At 38.7% G+C, this 13,564-nt stretch overlaps 1 protein-coding gene across 2 annotated transcripts in view; it reads left to right on the forward strand.

The window, feature by feature from the left end:
• Window positions 1-13,520, forward strand: part of LOC139468399 (kinetochore protein Nuf2-like) — a 40,788-nt gene extending 27,268 nt beyond the window's left edge. Inside the window, exons 1-12 of one of the 2 annotated variants that reach the window (XM_071250347.1) lie at window positions 43-113; window positions 1,854-1,967; window positions 2,957-3,031; window positions 3,442-3,524; window positions 4,221-4,282; window positions 4,503-4,600; window positions 7,624-7,734; window positions 9,102-9,221; window positions 10,379-10,641; window positions 11,348-11,539; window positions 12,834-12,987; window positions 13,192-13,520. In XM_071250347.1, the coding sequence (XP_071106448.1) occupies window positions 1,863-1,967; window positions 2,957-3,031; window positions 3,442-3,524; window positions 4,221-4,282; window positions 4,503-4,600; window positions 7,624-7,734; window positions 9,102-9,221; window positions 10,379-10,641; window positions 11,348-11,539; window positions 12,834-12,987; window positions 13,192-13,275 (1,347 nt within the window). In that variant the 5' untranslated portion in view covers window positions 43-113; window positions 1,854-1,862 and the 3' untranslated portion in view covers window positions 13,276-13,520. Of the gene's footprint in view, window positions 1-42; window positions 114-1,853; window positions 1,968-2,956; window positions 3,032-3,441; window positions 3,525-4,220; window positions 4,283-4,502; window positions 4,601-7,623; window positions 7,735-9,101; window positions 9,222-10,378; window positions 10,642-11,347; window positions 11,540-12,833; window positions 12,988-13,191 lie in introns of those variants that run through there. The other variant, XM_071250348.1, reaches the window with a different exon arrangement.
• The last annotated feature ends 44 nt before the right edge of the window (window positions 13,521-13,564 follow it).

The raw sequence follows: 13,564 nt of genomic DNA on the forward strand, positions 1-13,564 counted from the left end.
CGTTTCCATCATGGATTTCATATTTTGTATTACAGTCAATACACTGTATCCGGTGCGCCAGATTTGAAAGAAGAATATTTGTAAACAACTAGTCTACTGGTGTAGTTATTCGCGTGTGTATCTTGAAGTTGTCTTCCATTGTATATTGAGCCCAAGGGGCATCGCTCACAGTTTTTGTTTTGTTGTATAATTTGAGGAGGTTTGTGTTTACCGATAAAATGGGAATGGTTTTCGCCCGTATTCCCCCGTCCAAAAGTCCAGGTTGAAGTAAAAACGGCCTCAAAAGTTAAAACGGCCACAAAAAGTCAAAATGGTCACAAATCCATAGTCAAAACGGCCACACAAAAATCATATCGGCCACAGGTTAAAAGTCTATGATAATAACAAATGAATATCCAATGTGAACAGGATGTATACAGAGTAGCATGTTAGATGTTTATTGCATGGAGGAGGATGGAGGATATTATATTCGTGTTCATGTCATACTATTTTTATGACACTCATGTTGTAAACATAGTATGACATGAACATAATCAGTGCCCTGTTTAAATAATTGTTACGTTGTCGCATGCTGCTAGGCCTATAATTAGAAGCATCAAACAAACAATTTACATTTTACATTTTTTGCAATAAAAAAAATTACCTATATGCCCCCTCATGGATTCAAAATACAATTGAGAAAAAGGAACCTATGCTTTATAGTTTTTAACGGATACCTATCCGCCATGTTCATTTGATGCAACTATTTACGCAATTGATAGAGTTACTATTTGAAAATTAGAGTGATAACCATGATATAAGCATAAAGAATAACTCTGCTTGCATTTGTATGGTTTGGGATTATTAAACCTTGAAATTGACTATCAAAGCAATTCTTAAACATAAAACATTACAAGAAAATACAGGGTCCATAAACGTGATAATGGCGTGCCGTAACCTCATTAGTGACATATCCTTTGGAGCCACATTTCAACAAACCCATATTTTTCATTAACTATGATAACTAAATTTGAGGTTTTCTTAGGAAAGCATTTGTTTCAAATCATTGTGTGGGGTACAAGCCCCACAAACTCCCTATTATTTCAGCGAGGCGACTGAAAATGATGTGTAAAAAACTTAGATACTGTTACTAAGGAAATATCAATTGCACATGGCCCAATGTTTTGAGGACAATGCATTCTTGCCCAATGTAACAAAGCTAACATTTTTAATTTCTTTAACTGCCTGATAACCATTTTTTGGTGTAGCTCGATGCATGGGCTTCTGATTAGGGTATGTAAAGGGGTTTATCTTTTTTTTAAATTTGAAAACATTTACATAATTTAAGGATGATCTCAGAATGCACAATGCACAGAAATCTGTAACTTTGTTCATATGATATAACACACTTTGTTTCAGCATTTCCAAGACATCATTCTGCACTCAGCATTGGCCCTTGTATATTTTTTGTTTTAGTTACTGTTTAATTATTTTTTTTAACATGTTTGATTAATATCAAGGAATTTTCTGACATGGGCCATTGACGTGAAAATTTCAAATATTCCAGAGGTACACCCGCACTTGCCCATACAGCAAAATGTTAAAATGCACTACTGAATTTGAAAATTTAGCCCTTTTTTAAATTTAGGGGCTAAAAGCACAAGCTCCCCCCCGTCTCCCTCCCCACTAGAATTATCCCTGTATTAACTTAACCCAGTCAGTTGTCACATATGACACATTAATCATATTATGATATATAGAATTTATGACATATAACCAGCTGTTGTTTTTCTAAAACCCTTAAACTATATTTTGCCAAAGGCCTACCATGTACCTACCGACTGAATTGAACTTTGATGTGTTGTGTTTTACAGATAGAAAAGATGTCTTTGAGTCACCAGTTCCCAACGCTCACGGTAGACCAGATAGTGTCAGTGTGTCGAGAAATGGAGATCCCAATATCAGAAAATGACATGAGAAAACCTGATGTGAGTTAAAGTGCACAGACCACAATTTACATTCAACGATTCAATAAACGTTGTACGTGTTGTATGGAGGATGTTTACTGTGTTATTGTACATGTTGTAGTTTACTTCATAGTGTGTACAATATTTTTTGTAAAAATGGAAATAAAAACGAAACATGCTGTGGACTTTAGGATGATGTGGGGGGTGCCTGAGAACCAATACTTTTATTTTGTTTAGCCTGAAGCATAAACTTTGCAAATATTATATGTAATGTTTTTTATTTTATTACTAGTAGGGCTGGCAATTGATTTTTAATTTTGAAATAAATATTGATCAATTATCGATTAATATCGGAGAAGTAACTCTGACCAAATATGCAAAAAGGCTAAAGAGAAAACACATATTTCATGTTAGGGTGAGTGGTAACACATTTTTGCGTGGATTACTTTGTGGACATTAAAGATATAACAAAATCAGTTGCTGCTTTCTGCATTCAGCAATGATCAATAACAAGTCTGCTTTGGTAAAGAAATCCTAATTTAATCACAATACATGTAGTTTATATATACGATATTATCAATGATACAACTTTCATAGCGATAATTGTTATGTTTCTTCATGTTGGCGATAATTCCGATTATCAATCTTTTCAGCCAGCCCTAATTACTAGGACTACTACAGTTAAAAAACATAAGTGAAAATGGAGCAGTAAGAATTTCATGACACACAAAAGGTTTTGACCTATTATTTTAAGTATGTTAAAATTTAGCATGTTTACCCTGGTTTAGCAGAATATCTTTGCTGTTTGCCCTGATGAAACCTTCCTGCATTGTTTAATCAGTAACACTTACATTTTACACTCTCTCTCTTACTTAAAGGTTATCATATATGGTAATCAATTAGCCAAAAGGTCCAGTCAGACAGAGGTTGGATTCCTGAATTGGCTAGTGGTTGGTGCTGTTTCTTGTTTACTTGATTGATTTTGCTTTCAAGACATATTTCTGACCCAGGTTCATCGCTGGAATTCCTTATATGGCATGGTTCTAGAATCTCTTGCTGGAGTGACGGCAGACCAAGTGAGACAGGTAACAGACACATGTTGGAAGGAGGGTGGAGGGTGGTGATGTGTGTGTGTGTGTGTGGGGGGGGGGACACATACATTAATTGTATCTGGGTCTTTGTAGTCTTAATTATGAAGAGATCAGAGGACTTATTGACAAAGAATTACTTTTTCACAGTTTCAGGAAAAATCACATGTCCTGGTTTCTAGGCCTTAGGCCTTAGTTTGGGGGCCAGCACACAGGTTTTCAAACCTCATAGCCAAAACTGCAGTTGGCATATAACTTCTTTCCAGGTGTATAAAATGGAGATATAATAATCAAGAATTTAAAAAGAAGATGATCCTTTCCAAATATCTTATTTAGCATGTTTAGATTGGGATGATCAAATCACACATACAACACACAACATAATCTTAATCATGTTTTTGTTTCAGCAACACATCCACAGCTCCCAGCTGTGTGACTATCCTGAGATACATGAAGAGTCAATGTCCTTGATGGCCTTCACCTTGGCTATGTAAGTGCAAAACTTTCAGACATGTTATGAAAATTTGATGAGTTCATATGAATGAGAATTATACTTGTTTCTTTCACCTCTTGCATATTTTGAACTTGAACAACACCAAATGTGGAGGTAAGCTAAAATGTGTCCAAAAAGATAATGCTAGAAGTCCAAAAAACTTTTAGGTGAATGAAACTGACATGTGCTAATTTTCAGTCCTAAGCATATATCCAATGAATTCTAAAATGTTTCAAACATTACATGTATTAAATCGTGTAGTGTTGATTATTTGCAATTCAACGTGAGACTGTCAATAAACATGTTCAAGGCGGATTTTCATTTCTCTTTTGGTTTAAAAATCTGTTTTACATGCTTTGAGCTTGTTACAGGCTGAACATGTTAATTAGAATGTATTTGTTATTTAAAAGCTGATAGTTCATGTTATGGCATTCCATTGTTTCATATCTTTCTTACAACTGTAGGATTATCTGAGTAATTTGGCATAAGGGGTGGTGGGGTAGCCTAGTGGTTAAAGCGTTAGCTTGTCATGCCGAAGACCTGGGTTCGATTCTCCACATGGGTTCAATGTGTGAAACCCGTTTCTGGTTTCCGCCGCCATGATATTGCTGGAATATTGCTAAAGCGGTGTAAAACCATACTCCCTCACTTTTTCAATTTCAAGCACTGTTCATGAGTATTGTTTTTTTCCAGTCAGAGGGTGATGTATGCATGTGCCTTCACAGATTTCAGTGTTAAGGATGTCATTGACCCAAGTAAGTCTTGATCTCTTATGTAAATGAAAATGTGTTTGATGTCATACCCATAGTGCTACATTACAATATAGATAGAAACATTTATTTTACACTTATTTTTTTGTAAATTATTCATGATATGTTTCTGGTATTTGTATATATTCTTGCTGCCTTCACAGTATGATTTAAAAAAGTTGATATTGTCTTCATTTAATTGCACTGATATCATGCTATTTATCAGGACCCAAGCGTCTCATCAAGATTATGAGTGCAGCAATAAACTTCTACCGCTTTCGGCAGTCAAGGATTGAGATGTTTGATGCACTCAAAGCTAAGAATGTAAGTCAAGTTTACATTTTGTAAGCACTTGTATGGTTGTGTGATCTGTGACATACCTTGTTTCAACCAGTGATGCCACCCCAAATTATTGCTTGATGAGTTCATTATATTTGTTTGTTTGTTCATGTGTTGTTTAATGCTGTACCCAGACAATCCAGTGATTGACATCATGAGCATCCATCCACGCAATCGGGATACAATGACATGCATCAACCAAGTCAGCGAGTCTAACCACCAGATCCCATTAGTCACCTCTTACAACTAGCATAGTCGCCTTTTGCTGAAGACCTATTCTACCTTGGATCTTCAAATAGCCTAGATCTCTGTTGATAGAAGGCTTGTGGTGCCAAGTCTGGACTTCTACTGTTACTAGTTCTCTTTTTGTGAAGTTATGGAGGTTGCTGGAGAGGATTTGGTTCTTTTCCTAATTGATGTTGTGATTGGGACCATTGCTGATATGGTCCCAGATGGCTGATTTACTGTCTGATTTGATGGATGAAGTTTTGTGCTCTTTGATTCTGTGTTGAAGGGGAGGGATGTTTTACTGACATAGGATTGTCAACAATCAATAATCAATTTGGTAAACTACCCCCTCTGGTTTTGGGGGTTTGGTGGGGTTTCTGCCATTTGCTTTTAGTAGGTTATTGAGGAAGGTGGAACTGGTGAAGCAGATGTCAGTATTGGCTTGCATTTTGAGGTGGTGGCTGATGATGTACGTGGGAAGCTTTGCCTATGATGGGGAGGGCGATGCGGAAGAGCGCTGGTTCAAATTTTGTGGTCGTAGATCTGGGTCTTGGGTGAAGTGTGAAGAGATGACCCTTGGGTAGGTAATTGTTGAGATGAATGAATACATAATGGAGGTGCTGGATCTCAGGTTTGGGGTCAGCAGAAGAAAGGTTGATGGCTTGTTTGGTGAGTGTGGAGATGGTGCCAGTTTTAGTTCTAAGTCTAATTTTGTTTGTTGTTTAATGCCACACTCAGCATTATTCCAGTTATATGATGGTGGTCTGTAAATAATCGAGTCTGGACCAGACAATCCAGTCTAACTCTTAAGTGAGTGCTTGGAGTTGAAGTGGATATACTGATCGCTGTGGGTAGGCTTTATGTAGACAATGGTTGGGAACTAAGACTGGCATCATCTCCACGTTCTAGGCTGCTTCATCCCATCTGCCTATTATGAACTCATCAAGCAATTGTTTTCCCATCCATCCCACCTCGTATTTAATCCGGTTTAATTGGTTTAATGGCTTCCTGTTTAATTGGCTTCATCATTGTGTGTGCTCTCTGTCAATAATGTTGTTACTATATTTGCCTTCTGTTATTAGATAACCTACTCATGTTAATCCCTCTGTGAGTGATCATTGCTGTTACTGTTAATCCTTCACCCACCATATATAATTCTGTACCATCTTCATTATTCAGCCTTGCTTGACAACGGTATAAGGATCTATACCGAAACATCGCTATAACAGTATAAAAAAGATGTTGTTATCCTTAATATTTTTGGTCTACTTTGAAAATATGTAGAACAAAAACATCATCTATACTTGTCCTGACTTATACGCTAATGCACCCACCCAGCCGCCCCCTCTTCCACCTCATATGTTTCGACCGCACGTAAGAGAACAAGAGAGTGACGAGTCTACTGGCTATGTCCGTGGTTCTAGTGCAACTCAGGGGTGCGTTCGGGTTACCTGTTTTTTCTGTTCTCTGGGAACACAGTTCAGGATGTTTCAACTACCTTTCAGACATGAGATGAGATAAGCAATAAGAATGAGATAGGATAAGGTAAAATATACGATATTGCCCCCCCCCCAAAAAAAAATACTACCAACTACATAAAATTTATTTTGCTACAAAATTAAAAATAGGGGGCTCTTATTAGAATATTATTTTGGTAAATGGTGAACGTTAATTTCGTGGTTTATGCTAACACCCTGAAATGTTTATATGCGACAGATATATGTTTCCAGAATTCAATTGCCCATAATTAAGGGTGCATATAACACACGAGTGTGTACACGAATAAATAAGTCTTGTGTACATTGATCAATCGGAAGGGATGTTACCGTAATTGGGATTGTTCACTAGCCAATATATTAGCAAATATCGCCGTGGGCACTTATTAGAGCGGGGCGCTCATTATGTTGAATACAGTATATCTAGTTTTATATAGATGAGTTTACAGAATTATATCCACAAATACGGTATAACAAATTTCAGTACATTTTGAACAAAAATGAAACGAGTAATAGCCATAAAGAGGTTTTGTAATATGGTGGCCATAATGAAAATCTGATTCACACCACTTGAACAAATTGGGGTGTCATCATTGGTTGGAACAATTTCAGCTTCACTTGTCCTGTGGTTTCTGAGCAGATCATGTTTACAGCGAGAGGATATGGATTTTAAGAGAATTTAGCAGCATGGTCACAGTGACTTTGACCATGATCCTAAAATTTTTAAAATGCATCTCACTGTTAACATTATTTATATTTGTAAATGATAGAACCAAAATTCAACCCAATGACTGTATACCTTCAACGAATATGCAAGCAAGATTAAAAAGTTATCAATATTCAATCACTAACAGTGGGCACGGGTGGCCCAGTCGTCTAAGGCGCCGCGATTTGCTGTGCAGAGTTGCGTCCCTTGGGCACGCCAGAAACCTATGATTGTGGGTTCGATTCCGGGTTGGCCCCAATTATGTTTCTAGGTTTGTCAGCACCATACCCGTGCTCGTGGGTTTCACCGAAGTGGTGAACATCTTAGACCTGCATCACTTCAGGCTTTCCTCCCACATTAAGCTGACACGCTGTGAAATAACTGGAATACTGTTAAAAGCGGCGTTAAACCCAACTCACTCACTCACTCAATCAGTAACAGAAACGGTTTGTCAGAGCACCTCATGGCTTGTGTGAGAAGGGAGGCAACTCTTTACCTTGTGACCCAAGCCTATCTTCAGAGACATTTGGCTGTTGGACATTGCAGGTTATCATTGTTGATGATGTTTTTGTTTGCAGGAACGATACAGAGAACAGCGAGAATATTTGTTAAAGTCTAACGACGAGCTGAAGCAGAAGATCAGCAAGCTGAAGGCCATCCGTGCGGAGCAGGAGCCTGAGATCAAGAAGGTGTGTTGACTGTTTGGGTGGCATACACTTGCCAATGACTACTTTGTTCCATCTTCCCGAGGCATTAGAGTTAACTGACTATAAAAGTCCAGTTTCATCCCTTCCGAACTAGTCTGGTATTATGGAGTTACATTTTGACTGGACTAACAAGTCTATGCATAGTCCAGTCAAAATCTGGTTCGTAAGCTGTCACGCAGATTTCGGTCGATTGCAGGATTTGCAAAGCATGTGCACCAGCAACTTGTTGTCAACAGATATTTTCAAAACCTTTTCATGTTTTTAATAAAGGTGCCCGCGTGATTTGATGCACAAGACCTGTTTTATCAGAACATAGATCTTGATTATCGGTCAGATTGTCTTGACTGGGCGCCACCATATTGTTTGAAACAAATGCAAGTGATGGAATCTGATTGGTCAATAGGAGAGACACAGAAGGGATATAACTCGTAATAACCACTGGTGGCCCTACAATTGAGCCCAGGAATTCCATTCAAGTTCGGCAAGGGTGGAAACAGGACTTTTAAAGTCAGTTAACTCTCTTGCCTCGGGAAGATGACTTGCTCTTCATCATCTTTACTCTCATCATTCTTACCATGTCATTGACTATACTCATCATATTACCTGCTTTTGTGTCAGACAATAACAGAGCATGTATTGCACATGTTGCACAGCAAAAATATTTTCTTTTATTTCAAAGTTTCAGTGAATGGAACTGCTGTGATATTTGGAATATAGCACCTGTGGGGATTTCAGCTTCCCTGGGCAAGAGAGTTAACTGACTGTAAAAGTCCTGTTTCCACCCTTGCAGAACTTGGATGGAATTCCTGGGCTCAATTGTAGGGCCACCAGTGGCTATTACAAGTTATGTCCCTTCTATGTCCCTCCCATTGACCAATCAGATTCCAAAAAACATAGGCAATCGTTGGGGGGTTGGAAAGATGAGAAAGACATATTCGTAATATGTGGTATAATTCAGTGGTAAATCACTTTCATACAAATGTTGATTTTGTGAAACGTTCTCCGATTGGACTATGGATATGTGCGATAGTCCAATCATATGTAGCACATGAAAGTGTCAAGATGTGGCAAGGATGGAAACAAGCTCTTGATAAAAAGGCTGGTGGACGCTCATGCTTTGGGAAGATGGGTACCTGGTTGATTGTGTGTCATCCTGCCGATGTGCTATGTCGCTCATAAAATCTGTTTTGTCTAGCCATGACTTGATTATTGAAAAACTGCAGTGATGTAGCTAAAATATTGCTGACTGCGGACAAGCAACAGACAAACATTATATTTAACAAGTCCATAGTAAGAGTTGACCTATTGTCTCAATATACCTGTGTAGTTGATGTTGTGTGGTGTTGCAGGTGATGGAGGAGATTGAGGTGATGGGGAGACAGGTGAGTGAGAACCACAAGATCCAAGCAGCCACACAGAAGACTGTTGCGGAGGTCAAGAAAAACATTGCAGAGAAGAAAGCAGCTCAGGTATGTATTCCCTGAATACAACAGTAGTATGTTGTACTGTAATGTGTCAATACAATATTACTATGTTGGACTATAATGTGTCAAATCAACAGTAGTATGTTGTACTGTAATGTGTCAATACAACAGTACTATGTTGTACTGTAATGTGTCAATACAACAGTAACATGTTGTATTGTAATGTGTCAATACAACAGTACTATGTTGGACTATAATGTGTCAATACAACAGTACTATGTTGTACTGTAATGTGTCAATACAACAGTAATATGTTGTACGGTAATGTGTCAATACAATAGTAATATCTTGTTCTGTAATGAGTCAATACAACAGTAATATGTTGTACTGTAATGTGTCAATACAACAGTGATATGTTGTACTGTGTGTCAATACAGCAGTGATATGTTGGACTACAATGAGTCAATACAACAGTACTATTTTGGATTATGAGTCAATACAACAGTACTATATTGGACTATGAGTCAATACAACAGTACTATGTTGGATTATGAGTCAATACAACAGTAATATGTTGTACTTTAATGTGTCAATACAATAGTACTATGTTGGATTATGAGTCAATACAACAGTACTATATTGGATTATGAGTCAATACAACAGTACTATGTTGGATTATGAGTCAATACATCAGTACTCATTCATCACCACTCGCCCCTTTCCGTAACCTGCAAGAAGACTTGTCCCCCTCTCGATGAATGTTATGTGCGAAAATATGACAAACCAATCAGAATGCGCGTATGATTTTGAGTTCAAATGTTTGATTTTACATATGTCTTGCATCTAAAAATATACCCAAGACACAGTTAAATGTGTTCAATCATACTGTATAATTCCGCACGTCCCCATGTCCTTTAAATTGCATCTGAAATATATATAATATATGGGGAAATATATGTGAACCATTACGCAACGAGTTGACAATTGTTTTAGGTATGCCCGTTTGCGCTAAGACGGAACCTAGTCGCAAAAATGGCCACGAGTCGCTATTTGGCTTGTCCCGGAATAACACGAGTTGGTCACAAATGACCTGTACTATGTTGGACTATGAGTCAATGCAACAGTAATATATTGATCACACTGGACATCAGATTTTCCTCATGTCATGATAACCATGTAAACTTGTTCCTCTACCGTGGCAGGATCAGCTGAAGCTAGCCATCCTCACCAGCCAGCAGGAAGGGGAGAAGCTGTCGCAGAAGATTGTTCAGTCCCCAGAACGTGTGAAACAAGAACAGGAGCGGATGGAACAGAAGCTGGCTGGCCTGAAGATGACGCTGGATGAGAAGCGTACACGCGGGGCCACGCTGAGGTCGGAACACAAGAAGGTGAAGGAGCTGGAGGCTTGTGCACTGAAAGCTCTCAAGTTGCTGCAGTCCATCAAGCAGGACGTGGACAAGGAGAAGTGAGTAGCTGGTGCTCAGCTGATATATAGTTTGCAGTACCTCAGACTCTCTTCATCTTAAAGAGAAATTAGTATTGTTTATTCATTTTTAATCATTAGTTTATTACCGGTGTAATTTTTTTCTGCGCATAATATTTGAATTTATTTTCCTCCAAAATACTGAATCCACTAGAGGGGAAAGCACATTATACTTGGGTGCACACTATACTCAAGAAAATATGGTATATATATATAAAATCAGGTTTGAAAATATTACAGTTTTTACCGTGCACTGCTTGTTGGCAATCCCGGCACAGGTATCAGCTCAATATAAATTCATTGGAATATATCACAAATTAATTTTCAACTCATAGTAAACCAGTTGTAGTGTAAACAAAGACGGGAAACCTTATGAAGGATGCAGTGCAGTGCTTTCCTGAACTTATGGGACTGTATGTACAGCAATGAATAGGGGTTGTGTACTCAAGTAAACACTCTTTGTAATTGTGATCCTTAGAAAAAGGCAAATCTAATTTTGAACCATTTGTCTCAATGCAGAAGATGGATATTTTTCTAGCAGCTAGACTAAGAATGCCAGGCTCATCCTCAACAAATAGCACATCTTTTATTCACACTTCATCTTCATGAACCACATCAATGAAATATAGCATGGATTGATATGATTAATTAATGATGGATGTTTCTTTAGCTAATTTCTGGTCCACAGTGAGGTTGCAGAGCAGATCTCTGCGAGTCGGGATCAGTACCAGGAGCAGCATCAGGCTCTGGGGGAGGTGACAGCTAAGCAGGACCAGCTGAAGCACGCCCAGGCCATCAGGCAGGAGAAGAGGACCAAACAGCACATGCAGCAGCAGGCGAAGATGAAGGCATACACCGAGCAGCTCAACCAGCTCAACGAGTCAGTTCAATGCACTTTCATAGTACTGTTTGCCCTTGTTACAGGCCTACCAAAGAAAAAGACCTGTGTTTAAAACAGAAATGTGTATGCTATTTTGCACACTAAAATATCGACTAACAAAAATATGAGTAGACTTTGCACACTAAAACTATTGGCAGGGTTGAGTATGAGTTGACAATGTATACAGAAAACAATGATATGCATTGAGGCTGCTGCTTACTCGTCATTTTCCAAATGCTCTGTTGACACATACTCAATTCATTGTACATTCATAGTCTTGTTTCACAGACCCGTGTCAGAATACAACCAAGTCAGTTCATAGCATTGTTTCACAAACCTGTTCTGACCCAGTGTAGGATAAGTTCAAGTTCCCAACACTCTACTGCTCGTCATGGGTCTGTCCCATTACTTACAGAATGCCATGATACATCTGACTCCAGTGTGCACATCGCTATATAAGTGCAATAATCTTGGATGCGACGTTTAACCCCATTTCACCGCACCCACCTCACCTGACTGCAGTGAAAAACAACGAAGTAATAGCTGGAGACTGCAGGGCTAAATAGGTGTCCATGCTTGTCCTAAAGTGAGAATTATTTGTGAAAGACTTCCAGTTTGATTGTTTTCATTGCCCAATTCTTGTCATAGGCCAACTCATAGTGGGGATTGGGTGGTCACAATGGTGGTTGAGTATGAATTGTACAGGTATCTGCTTCGATCATGAGCATTGTGGTTTGTCTGGTCAGGTTTTATTCTGAAGACTGCCATGATAGAGCTGTAATTTTGCTGACAATGAACAATACGCTATTGTCTCACTGAGACAAGTGATCTAAATTTAAGTCTGGGACATTTATAATACAAAGTAATTTTAGTTCTAGGACTGTGTTGACTCCTTTCTATGCCACAGAGTTATAAAATAAGTTTTTCATGTTGGTCATATCCCTGTTACATACAACTGCCCGTGGAGATATAGGGTAGAATAGGTCATCAGCAACACATGCTGCTGTAAAAGGCGACTATGCTTGTCGTAAGAGGCGACTAACAGGATCGGGTGGTCAGGCTCGCTGCCTTGGTTGATTAATGTCATCTTATCCCAGTTGTGTGGTTTGATGCTCATGGTGACTCTATTATTTTCAGACCGTAGTCATATAGCTTAAATATTGCTGAGTATGGCGTTTAACAACTAACAAAAAAAAGAAAGAAACAAAACATTTTAAACAAAACATTTTAAACAGTGAAGGTCTTGGCCTGACTCTACTGTTGACATTCACTCACTTCTGTTTTCACTGTTAAGACTGGTGAAGTCCCACTCAGAGGACCAGGACGACGAGCTGAAGCGTCTCCAGCAGAGTAAACATCAGGTTCTGAGTGAGCTGAAGGAGCAGGAGAAGGCCACCAGCAGCCGGGTGGAGAACATTCACAAACTGTACTCACAGATTGTAGACCTGGTAGGTTCACACTGATCACAGCAAACTTGTTTTAATGAGTAGCCTCATGTTGTCAGTGTGATTATGTATATCCTGATAAAAAGATTTTATCAGTCGGCTAGCAGGGTCAGGCAGGTTGCCTGAAACTAAATCCTAATTCTTGTGGCCTTATGTGTAATGATTCATCAGAAATGTAAGTGCATCTGAATGTGTTTGTCATTGCAGGTAGATGTGATGCATGCTGACCTAGGCTGCAACTGGGACTCGTTCAGACAACTCTTGAAAGCTGAATTAGACAAACTATTCTGATTGGCGACCGAGCTTCATCAACCCATCTTCAGAAAACTGTACATATGATACACACTTTCACCAGCCTGTCTGGCACATCCATCTGTTCCTATTCTCCCTATCATCTCTATGTCACATTCTTATCTATATTGCTGTGTGCTACCGGACTCTAGGACTTGCTCACATCATATCATGTAACTATGTCACTGTGGGCTACCAGACTATAGTGATTGCTCACATGTCCTGTGTCACATAAACTGATACAACAGGAGATAATGCAACAAATAAAGCCATGTCTAAAGAAATCATT

The sequence above is a fragment of the Haliotis cracherodii genome, unplaced genomic scaffold (genome assembly GCF_022045235.1).
Source record: "Haliotis cracherodii isolate W230 unplaced genomic scaffold, xgHalCrac1.p SCAF_2, whole genome shotgun sequence".
NCBI classification, from domain to species: domain Eukaryota; kingdom Metazoa; phylum Mollusca; class Gastropoda; order Lepetellida; family Haliotidae; genus Haliotis; species Haliotis cracherodii.